The 12,876-nt window shown below is 29.1% G+C and overlaps 1 protein-coding gene across 1 annotated transcript; it reads left to right on the top strand.

Annotated features, from left to right (window-relative positions):
* The first annotated feature begins 3,499 nt into the window (after nt 1-3,499).
* On the top strand, nt 3,500-12,524 carry LOC111033800 (protein decapentaplegic-like). The gene is made up of 6 exons (XM_022314727.1): nt 3,500-4,020; nt 7,839-7,943; nt 8,025-8,183; nt 8,448-8,652; nt 10,391-10,614; nt 11,216-12,524. The coding sequence occupies exons 1-6, from the start codon at nt 3,957-3,959 to the stop codon at nt 11,620-11,622; spliced, it is 1,164 nt and encodes a 387-aa protein (XP_022170419.1). The 5' UTR covers nt 3,500-3,956; the 3' UTR covers nt 11,623-12,524.
* Nucleotides 12,525-12,876: the final 352 nt, after the last annotated feature.

Below are 12,876 nucleotides of genomic sequence, written 5' to 3'. Positions count from 1 at the left end.
TCAAGCGGGGTCCACAATCCCCAACAGGTAAACGTAATATTCTGCTCGCATTACACCATATAGAGTTTTCGTTTTTAACGGGCATCAAAGTGCACGGGATCATCTAGTATTTGTAATATATATTGATATTACTTAAATACTTATTTTATTTGTGTTTTATTTGTATTGTTTATATTATTATTTACAATAATCTATGATGTTACCGTAAAAGACGAATTCCTAGGTGAAGCTAGATTTTAGTAGGTAATGCTCAAATTCACTGTTTGTACTCAGTAAAAGCTGAGAATCATAATTTTATTAATGGTTTACCCCTTAGTACAATAATTTTAAAAAAAAACCTCGTGTAATATACTAATCATGGCATATGGCCAATACAGTCAAGGCCTTGTGTTTATAATAGTAAAAATTTAAATAAAGATTTTAGTAATACTTGAAATTTACAATGCATACCTATTTACAATAAGTAAAAGATATAAAAACAAAATCAATCGTTGTCAAAACATCAATCCTTCGTTGGAGATTTGATGTTCTTTGTATTGGGCATGAAGAGAAACTGAATTATCTAGTGGAAAGTGGATCTAAAGATATTCGATACTATACGTAGGTATGTAATGAGGAACGCTCATAATATTTTGATATTATACATGGAGCTCGAATTGCATTAGGAAACGAGCCATTGTGATATTGATTGAACAAATTTATGCTTAAAAAAAAATACAAAAATGTTAATGTGGAAGATAGAAATGTGTAGGTACTTGAACATGCGTGAAGCATGTCAGAAAAAATCATAGTATAAGAAAAAATAAAATGCCAAAAAAAGGACAACCTAGCTATAGGTAGTTGATGAACCAATATTGCACAGTGAAATTAATTATCGAAGTCAAATTGATGTGATTGACATGAAATCGAAACAAGATAATGGTTTTAAATATATTATGGTTTTTCAAGATCAAATGACCAAGTTTTTTAGTATCATACGCCCATCATGTGTGGTGTGAACGCGCAAAAGTAATTATTGCATAATTTACACTTTTAGATAATATTATATATTGATACTATTTGGAGGACTTATTACACTATATGCTCTGATAATGGGTGAAAATTCGTAAGTAAAATGTCTACCAGTTTATGTGAAATATGGCCTCAAGTCAAAATATATTATGACAAGACTAACTCGTTAAAGCCAATCTCAAGAGTCGGTCGGACGAGCTAATCAAGACATAAGAGTTTAGAAAGCTTATAACTATCAGTGATTAGATTTAATAATATATAATTAAACTTTTTGTACAGTGTAATTTTTATTTGTGATGGATTAATTAGCATGTAATAACTGATAAAAATACTGTTTTTAAAAACTAATTTCTTTTGTAATTATTTTTATACAACTATTAGTAATTTGTTTTGTTAGATTATAATAATATTATAAATTACAATAATATTCATAATCAGTTACTACAGTACAAATAAAAACTACTCTATAAAAAATTATATCTAATTAAATATTATAGGCTTTAAATCTATTATGTATAAGATAAGATTATAGATATGTATACTTTAGTTAGTATATTATAATAATTATGGTATATCTATATTATAGGTATAATACATTATTATTGCAATTTCAGCATAAATATAAGTAATTGCCATACCAAAAGTACTTTATAATTTCTAATATTTTTGGAATTCTAATTAGTAAAATACTACGTTAATATGTAGTCATTTTTTTTTTCATTTTTTCTACCGTCACGTATAATATTGCCTAACCACGGCAATAAATAATACGTGTACGATGGGTTATGCTTCTAAAAATACGAACCCTCTACAACATGAGCCACCTGGACGTTTCGCAGCTATAGTAATATATACTATATAATAATATTATAAATTATTATAATATATACCTATTATAATACGTATATATACATTACACACACACGTACATACATACACGCCATACCCATACGCACACATATACATGCAAACATACACACTACACACGCACATACACGCACACATACACACATACATACGTACATACATACATATTACATACATGTATATACATATTACATACATACAGGGTGGTTCAGAATTTACGTTACAGCCATTTTATGATAGAAATATTCAAAATAGTAAAAAATATGTAATATAACAATTTTTTGATTTGAAACATCTATTGTGATCTCATAATTTTATAATTGCTTGCAATATTTGAAGGAGGTATTGGGGGGTTAACTTTAGAAATTCAAATGGAAACCTATACTTTTTTTAAATACTTCTCAAGCACAGAGTTTAGTATTAATTAACGTGGTTCATACATTAAAATGTATTTTTTAAATGTCTCCACATTATGTTTACAAAAAAGTATAGGTTCCCATTTGAATTTTTAAATTGACCCTCCCAATACCTTTCTAAATAAAAAAACTTTTGTATTATATATTTTTCACTATTTTGAATATTTATAAGACAAAATGGCTTTAACATAAATTTTGAATCACCCTGTATAGTGTATATATATATAAATACATAGGGACAGGGTCGCTCTTGTCGAATGTTTGCCGGGAACCATAACTACAGACTACTATCAACATTTATCATCGAATTTTGACATTTGCCGCCATTTGTAAAACTTCGAGTTTAGAAGAAACAAAAAAAAAAAAACCATCACGACCGCCCGCTAGGCCGTACACATCTGCTTTTATCTACTTTGAAAGCAGCTGGACATTCGGCGTCGAGTCGTCTCACTTCAAAACAACTGAGCGGAACGGTGTACAACGTTTTACACGAATATTCCAAAAATATAAGCCAGTATTTCGTCTCAGAACTATTATTATTGTCGGTTAACGGCTCTAGACAATCGTCTAGCCGCCGCCTAGGGAACATCGTAATATCGTATTTCCAATTTACCGTAGATACTATAGAAATAGGTGCTTTCCCGGACCGAGGCCGACGGTAGCTATAATGAGAACCCAATGAAAAATGACTGACGCTAAGATTTAAATACAATATTATATTGTACGTCCAACAGTATAAAAGTAATCGAAGACAATAATATTTCGATAAAACCAATGCTCTCAAGTCACGGGTGTTGTACCTGTACACGAATACACGGTACAGTGGTACACAGATATGTTTGTATTGTAATGTCTACGCGGCGGATCGTCCTGAAATGTAACAATGTCGCTGAAAGGATTAACAATGCCAGAGGAGGTTTCAAGGACAATCGGTCGTCGAGTTTTCGCGGGAACGCACACACGACGAGCAGTGTACACCTTTAGGCGCACGAAGCCATGTTTGTCGCATTCCCGCGTCCCTCTGTACCAACTTGTTTTTATTTTCTTGCAACCCGAGCATCGAAAACGTATAATATAATAACATATTGTGCGTATAATAATATTTCGTGCAGTGTTGTTGTGTACAATCGTCGAGAAATCTGGTTTCCAGAAATATGAAAACCACGCCCCGTTGACCACCAACTCCCCTTAACCCCACCCCGGGACCGCCGCGCACACATGCCTACACACACACCCCGACTATCCCCCGGTCGTAACGTCGGGGCCCGGGTGGGCGCCCGTTTGTCTGCCGATTTCCGGCGACGCGGTCGGTCACACGCGCGTGTACCTTGGGAACATGCATTTTATTATGTTTATGTACGCACACAATGCATCGGCAGAACCCTCCAGAGCCCTGCGGTCATCATTTCACTATAATCTTCTTTTCGGGTTGGTCGTGTATTTGTGCAGCGGCAACAACGCGCGCGTCTTGTATGCATTATTGCTGTTTCGTGTCTCCTGCACAATAAAACTAATACAATAATATAATAAATACGCGCGGAACAATTATTTTTTAATAACATTGTACTGCAGCTAGCTGGTGCGCTAAACGGCAAAGTGCGCGTGTCACACAACGTCCGTTTACAATATTATGGTATTATCGCCGTCGTCGATTCAACGCATATGGTTTTTTCTGAAAGACGCCATCGGCCCCAAAGACTTCACACACGACGCACCGCCGCATCAGGTAAGACTCGCGATTGTTGTTTGTTTATCATAATAGTAGCATAATATAACGGTAGTGCGCCAAATGGTAATAATAATAATAATAATAACAATGGTAATAGTCCGTACTTTGTAGTTTGTACCTGAACTGTAGATATTGCATAGTATTATGCTTGGCACACTTCAGTACCTACAATGGTTTTATAATATAGCAAACGCACGATTCAGCAAATTTGTCGGCTTATCAGAATATATAAAAATACAAAAGAAAAACTGAACATAAAAAAATGCTACGATATTGTAAAAAAAAATCCTTGGCGTCGTTAAACAAATCTGCACTATATTGTACAAAAATTGTAATACATTTAAACGTATGAAGTTAAAAATACCATAATTATATACTCATGTGAAACTTATTGCCGACATGTTGATGATTATAATTAAATAATGATTGAATAATCGGACTAGGCTTCACGAATTAAAAATTGATAAATTGATATATCTTTGTGTTTATTAAAAAATTAAAATCTTTAATACATTAATACTTGAATAGTATTTTTATAATTTAAATATTGATTTAAGAATTGTGTATTTAATTTAATGTTTTTTAATTTCTAAAATGCTCGTAATTATATGAAAATATGTCCCATTAAATAAATTTAGGTCAGAGTTTTTGTTTTTGTTTTCGAGCAATACACTCAGGACTGCATGGACCAGTGGGTGACAGAATAAAACTATACATTTTTCAAATCTATATGTATCATACACAAAATATTTGTTTTATTATCCCTATACTTCTCCATAATGTTCCACTTCAAATAGAATATAGGTTTCATCATCAATCTTCTTAGCATAAGTAAAACGTTTTGAACTATAAACTACAAACTGTTAGCAATACAAAATATTCTATGCTCAATCGCGTTGTACTGATATGTTGATAGGTACTAATATGTTATTATTTATTAGTTTATTACAAATTGAATATAATATAGTGGTATCAGATGTAGTTTTCAAAACAAAAAAAAGTATCAAAACATATTTACGAACAACTAATAGTAGACAACGAGTGAAAACGATTTACAAAATGAGTTATAACTTATAAGTATACATAGAGATATACAAGGTGGAACAGATAAACCTAGCAAAAAAAAAATGATGCCTTAAAGTGGGACGAATTTTTTTTAACATTATATGAGTAGTAAATAATTTAAGAAATATACTCTTGTCACCAAATTTCTTAAAATTATATTTAAAAAAAGTTATTAAGTGCCAAACGAATTAAGTCAAAAAAATATTGATTTTTTAAAAATGTCTAAAAAACAAACTAGTCGACTTACATACATGTTTTAACTATCATAACTGTTCTTATAATCAGAATCAAAAATTGGGTATTTTGAACTTATCCAAAAAAAATTTAATTTAATTTTAAATTTTATATAATATTCTGTATTAAAAAATTAAAATAACTTTTTTTATATTATACATGTAGCGCAAGTATCTATAAATGATTTATAAAAGAAAAAAATTCAAACTATTGATTATAACAAAAATTATTGCATTAGTCAGTTCTTTATGTTACACCCTGTATATTTTATATCTATTTTGAAACACTTATTTTGTCGGTGGGTGCGTTTTCATTAGGTTTAAGAATATTTTTTTTCTGTTGACACGAGAGCGTCTAGTGAAAGTTATTTTTATATTAAAAAAAATATAGACATACAAATGGGTAATAGGTATTTATGCATTTCCGCTAGATATATAATACGTGTTTAGTAATCAATTATAATAATATTATATCCCACTTATAGGTACCTACCTATAGGTAATTTATATAATTTTAAAATTCCCAAATATTTCAAATACCTACCTATCATTTATAACACATTAGCCGTTTTTCGAATAGGTATGTATATTATGTATTCTATTAATGTCTACAAAAAAAAAATAGTGCAATATAAAAATAACTTCGAAAATAATCCATATCTGTACACAAAAGAAAAATTATAGAAAAAGGAAATTTATAAAAATTGTTTACATGTTTATAGTTAGTCCTGGTTCCAACAGTCAAGACCAACGAACAGAAGTTTAACATAAATCAGGTTTCATACGGAATCTTCAGTCCAAAAACTTACGTCGAATCTTTTTGAGCTGTTTATAGATATTTTGAAAATTTTTATTTTTTTATGTGTTGATAAAAATTTTTTCACTCTTTCGAAAAGCTGGAAAATGTAGTATAATATCTCACATAAACCTTTTCCTTTTTATAAACATTTGACAAAGTTCCAGAAAATCACGAACATTTGTAAATTATTTTGTAATTAAAAATGTATTAAATTTTCAATTTTAACAGGATTCTTTATGAGTTGATTATACTGAAACCAAAATATCTGAACAAAATATATAAGCGCTTTTTTTCATAGACAGTTTTAATATTTAGATAAAATAATTAGATTTCAAACGATGAAGCAATTTTACTTATTTTGTTGTAATTTAGACTTATTTTTCGTGGGGATTTGAAACTCTTACGTAGGTGTAATACTATATGTATCATATGATACATAAAGGTTCTTTTAAGCTATCGACTATTTATTCCCTTAAATTATATTCATATACATATGGTGTAAACATAAACGAAATTCGAATTTTTAGAAAACATGAACATACATAGTAAGCATTTAAAAAATTTGAATGATACTCTTGTCTTTTTATCATGTTGTTTTTCATAATTTGTTATAGACTACTTTAGTCATTACACGGTATGTTGTATCATTTCTATTAGATAGTAATTAGTTTCTTCAATTAACTTGAATGGAAACGTGTTCCTTTAAAAAAATAACGAATGTGAACTTAAATAATTTCATTTTATATACGAGTATATTAAACGTCCATGTAAACGAGTCCAGTATCTAATTATAAATATAATATCATAAAATATATTATTATTTAATAACATTATGGCTGGCTGACGTGAGACGTGAGACTATCTTTACTCAGAATTTTTTTTCATATGCAATGATTTACAAAAGAATTAAAATTTAATACACATATATATTATAGTTCCTTTCTCAATTACGAAGTACACTTGACACCTGTACTGTCACCAACTTTCCTCTTTTTAAAACTTACATTTTAAATGCAAAGTTAATTGGAGTTACCGCGCTCACCTTTTTTCAAAAGCTCCAATGATAGTAAGAAAATATAGTGCTTCAATAATAGTAAATTAACAACAATTTTAATACACTAGTAAGTAGTAAGTAATATTGATACATAATAGATAGGTAGTAATAATCTAAAATATAACATTTACAAGGAACCCATAAATGTATAATGAACTTTTTAAAAAATGTTTGAGAAATTACTCAATTGAAAAACAACAATATAATTTATTATTTCATCTCTACGTTGCCTATTTTACTTAAAATATAATTAAAAAACCGACGACTATCGACACAGATAACTGATTATATTATTTTATATAATAAACAATTTAAACATGGTATAACTTCTTCGAGCACGATTATAACAAACGCGAAACAGCGTTTTTTACGACATTTTTACGTAATTATTAATAAATAGTAAAAGAAGTATTCATACTCCATTTAAGCATTAATGTTTCCATTGTTTATTGTAAAATTATTTAAAATGTAATAATTTTTTAAAAAATGTACTAGTATTTACTTTATAATAATATTATATAGTATATAATATATTATGATTTATATGGTATTTATGACCAGAGGTTAATGGTTAAATCAAAATTTTTAATAATGATTTATTACATGTGTATATTGCGCACCATTAATTTTAATACGCGTGTATTTATTAATTGTTTCGATACAGACTACGCCATGATAACTTCAATATTATTGATCATTATGCTACACACCGGATTGTCGGCCAAAAGTGGATATGAAGAATTAGAAAAAACGTTTCGTTTGAAATTAGGTAATATTTATACAATATATTCATTAATTCAATCACGGTTGAATAGAAATAACTGTATTAAATCATCGTTTTATCTTAAAGGTTTAAGCGAAAAACCTGTGGTAGGTGGAAACTTAAAGATACCAGCTGCCACTTTGAATTTGCTCAAATTAGCATCAGAACAAAAATTGACAACACATTTTCCTCTTCCTGGTTTGCACACAACAACTGCTAATACTGCTAGGATTTATCACAACAAAGGTAATTAATTATTTTATTTTATATAAACTATGTACTACCTATATGGCAAACAAGTTATAATAAATTTGTGTTAAATTCTTTTAATATTTTTTATTTAAATAAAATAGATTGATACCTACTAATGTATATTGAATATTACGTTATCATGAGCTAATATATTTTAGTAGAATCGAGTTGATGAATAATAAAAGTAATGAGTATTGTTAATTATTTATTTTATTTTTAAAAATAAAATATTGTAAATTTAATATTGTATTATTATAGGTTCAGCTCCACTTAAAGCCAAGGCTAAGAAATATAGGCTACAGTTCGATATAGATTCTATACCAGAACGAGAACAGGTTAAATCTGCTGAAGTTCGTTTTACAATGAAATACGATCAAGCACTACAGAATGAAGAATTTATTCATGTGGTTTTACATGATATAATCCAACCTGGTACGAAGGGCCTATCAAAACCTATTCTTAGGTTAGAGTGGTGAATAATTAGTATGTATATATCAGAGGTATTCAACATTTTTTATTAGACGGCTTCTTTGCCCCTTTACAAAATTTTGCGAACTCAAACTGTTACTAAGCCTGGCCAAGTTGATGATTGTTTTAAATTGAGTTTTATTAAGTTGATAACATGTTTAAAAGTTTTTAGTTAGTAGTTATATTAATTTTCTTAAACATGATTAATTTAAACGTTTTATGGAAACTTACAATTAACTTATAAACTTAAGTAAAGTTAAAAAGTATATCTTTTTTTTTTAATATTCTATAAATAGAAAGTAATATGGTTTGATAATAATACAAAGTAAATGGTTATGCAATATGCAACATCAATAATAATATTGTATTGTATTTATTATTTAATTATTTATGAACCAAAGTAGCTTAAATTCGATTGAAAGTAATTTTTTGTTTATTAAGTTTATATCAATGAAAATCAGTTAACTTAAAAATTAATTTACTGAAAATTAAATTAGAAACGTGGGGGAGTGGATGTTGCTGTGATGTGCAGTAGGTTACAAGTGGTTCATTGTAATGGATGGTGTTAAATTTTACGAGTAATTCAATGATATAAAATCATTGTAAATGTACGAAAAACGATTTTGAGCGAAGACGGTCCGTCAGCCTTTAATGTTACTTGGTAATTTAGTATATTTGATGATGTCATTGTGATTAAAGTAATTTATTTTACTATTAGACATTATTATTACAGTAAGTTACATTCATTTTTGCCGAAAAAATTATATTTTAAAAGTTATTATATGTTTAAAACATAGTAATATACTCTAAAAGTTTTAAGTAGATAATCACAAATAATATTTTTAAATTACAAGAAAATTATTATTATGTTTGGTTATTTAATAATATGTATTCAAACTTATAAGTAATATTGTGTTAAATTTTAAAATTGTAGGTACAAAATGAACAATTTTTATAAAATTCTAACTCAAAATAATTTAGAAATTTTCTTGATTTTAACGAATTTTGTCAAAGATCTAAATTAAAACTTCCATAAAAAATTATTTTCGATTTACCCTCAACTTTTTTTTAAATTTCCACTAACAGCTACTTACGAGGAATCTTGTATTAAGTTTTCAAGTTTTTTGACACAAATTTTTTTATTGACATAAGTTAAAAAAAAAAAGATGTGTCTATAAATAGTTCAACACAAGTCAAAAGATTTTGAAAATGTTATTGTGTATAGAAAATGCAGATTCAAACATTCAGTTAAAATTTCATAGGTATATCTACAGTTATTTTTTTTAAATTGACATCAAAAATCATAATCAATTTTGTCAAAATCGTTCCTCTTGAAACCTAAAAGTTAAGTTAAAAAGTTAAAATTAACTTATCTTTTAACTGAACTGTAACTTTTTAACTCATTTATGCTAAGTGAGATGCTAATGACATGGAAAGAAAAATACTTTTTAATGCATTTTATATTATAAATATATCAATTATATCAAGACAACTTATTTGATAATAATAATGCTTAGAAAACTTAATTTAATTCATTTATCACCATCATCATTTTTTTTTTATTCCTTTCCTATGCCACAGCTCCAATGCAAAATCATAACTCGCAACGTCCATTAAAGCCACTACTCGTTGTTTGAATACCTCTGTTTTAAGTTATAGATATAAATATAATATAGTACAGACATTTTTTTTTCTTAATAATCATTAAATTCATGTATTTTTTATATCTATAGAATTATTGATTCAAAATCAATGAATTTGTCAAGAATTTCCAAGACCGAAAGTTTTGACGTGACACCATATGTAGAAAGACTGTGGAAGAACAATTTTAAAGACAACCATGGTATGATAGTACAATGCGTCACAGAGTCTGGTAGTCACACACATTTGCTGAGCGTCTTTGATTTTGTATCACCTGAAAATACATTGCTATTGGTGTACACTGATGACGGAACAAGTGAGAATAATGCTATTCTAACTATACGGTTAACTTGATATTGATACTTGTTGCTTTAGTAAAAAATAGTTTAAACGCGTGAGATGTGATCGGCTTCCTAAAACTCGGGAGTTTCCAACGTCTCTAAAATTTTCTAATATTCAAAATAATTCCGAAGAGTGCTACCTATACCGTACTATCCTCTAGAAAGTCAGCATTGTATTAAACATATACCTATTTAATATAGGTATATCGATTTTCTATTTTTTTTTTTTTTTCAAATCTTCATTATTATTCTATCTGAGATTTATTAACTTTTTGCTTAAGCACTAATTTACATACTGAACTATTTAATTGTTGACTGTAATTTTTAAAAAACGGTAAGCTATACGATTGTGACTAGAACTAGTTCATAATTTTTTGGAGCCCTACCGCTCCAACACTACAGCCGGGAAATACGACTCTAAAACGTTTGTTCTTACTGGATCCGTCGAATACAATATTATAGACATTACATGTTTAAACACGACACATAACAATATCATCGCGTCACGATGTTAATCGTTTAAATAATATGTGATGAATCATTGTAATATTATAATAACATTGAATCGTTGTTCAGGCCAGAAAAGCACACTGGAACGGTTGATACAACGGAGCAAACGATCGGCCGACCCTCCGGCGGCGCCGCAGAAGAAAACGAAAAAGAAGAGGGAGATCTGCCAGCGGTATCCGATGTATGTAAATTTCACAGAGATCGGGTTCAGCGATTGGATCCAGGCGCCGGGTGGGTACGACGCTTTCTACTGCAAAGGGGAGTGTAAGTTCCCGTTGGCAAATCACCTTAACGCGACCAACCACGCGGTAATGCAGACGCTGATAAACTCATTTAATTCGTCGAAAGTCCCGCGGGTGTGCTGCGTACCGACCAAGATGAGTACGCAGACGTTGCTCTACAAAGACGACGACGGGAAGTTGGTGGTGAAAAACTACCAAGAAATGACTGTGGACGAGTGCGGATGTAGATGAGGGCGGCGGAGGAGGCGGCGGTGGTATTGAACGACAGTTATTATATAATATACACACACGATAGGCGTAATTTAAGATACAAACTCATCACAAGCACCTGGAGTAGCTGTATTGTAATAATTGGGTGTGTACTGTGTGCACAACCATAAAACCTTGTCACTTTTATTCCGGTCGATATACATGTAATGCACGTAAGAATTCTGCAGTGTGCATGTGCTTGCGTGTGTTTTTCCACATGGTCCAAAAGTGTTTAGTCCTAATGTTTTAGAATAAGACCATTATTTTTTTCGTTCTAATAAAATCGACTGATACCTTAAATAAATATGTATATTGCCATTTATACACACATGTAAATACTCGAACCAAACACTTTTTTTTTTATCTGTAACGTGTTAATAGGTGACACCTAATGTACATAAAAAATTTAAAGTACAACTAACAAATGGGCATGATTGTAAATAGCCCTAAACAAATACAATTTAGTTTTAATGTTTAATAATCATGACCCTTGTGTCTCAAGCATGTTTATATCAAAAAAAAAATACACTAATATTGTCATTACTGGTATACCTATTCCTACTATTTAAATTATTTATTTATATTTTATTTTCGTTGTTTTTTTTTCAATGGTACTGCTTGCTATATTTTAATAAATATAATATTACTATGTGGAGAGATGTAATTGCATTGAAAATTGTGGTTTATTAATTATTTTATTTTTTTAAAAGTCACAGTATCAGTGTGACATTATTCACAAATGTAGGTAGGTCTTATTATTTTTATATTCGAACTATGTAGTAGATACGTGGAGGCAATATTATAGCCATAGGTAGGCGAACATGAAAAGATATTGAAAAAGAGTCAATTTATTTTTAAAATTGTATCATGTATTATAAGTGATAATAAAAACATTTGTAAAAATTGCAAGTATCTTTGGTTATTTGAATTATATCAAAATAAGAAAACCATCCTAATGTCGTATGAACTTTAATTTCAAACGCTTATATAAAATTATATTTTGCTTTCCAGTAATTTTTATTATTATTTAAGGTAGGAAAACGTATATGACTAATTTTGTATGACGTTTTAAAATCTTTAATAGAAATATTTTTATGAATAAGTAAGTAACTTAAAATAATTTACACATTTTTGTGATTTTTACGAATTTTACGAATTTTGTCAAAACACCAACTTCAGACGCTCATAAAAAAATATAGTGAACCTATGCTCAACTGTTTTTTTTTAATTTCCACT

The sequence above is a fragment of the Myzus persicae genome, unplaced genomic scaffold, assembly GCF_001856785.1.
Source record: "Myzus persicae strain clone G006 unplaced genomic scaffold, MPER_G0061.0, whole genome shotgun sequence".
In the NCBI taxonomy this organism is placed as follows: Eukaryota; Metazoa; Arthropoda; class Insecta; order Hemiptera; family Aphididae; genus Myzus; species Myzus persicae.
Note: the sequence above shows the minus strand (reverse complement) of the source record. Positions and strands in the feature narration are given on the sequence as shown.

Excerpts from the sequence above, each read along its gene's own strand:
- LOC111033800 (XM_022314727.1), top strand. The coding sequence starts at position 3,957 with ATGGTTTTTTCTGAAAGACGCCATCGGCCCCAAAGACTTCACACACGA. Across the intron at positions 4,021-7,838 it reads ACGACGCACCGCCGCATCAG|ACTACGCCATGATAACTTCA; the intron begins GTAAGACTCGCG and ends GTTTCGATACAG. Across the intron at positions 10,615-11,215 it reads GTACACTGATGACGGAACAA|GCCAGAAAAGCACACTGGAA; the intron begins GTGAGAATAATG and ends ATCGTTGTTCAG.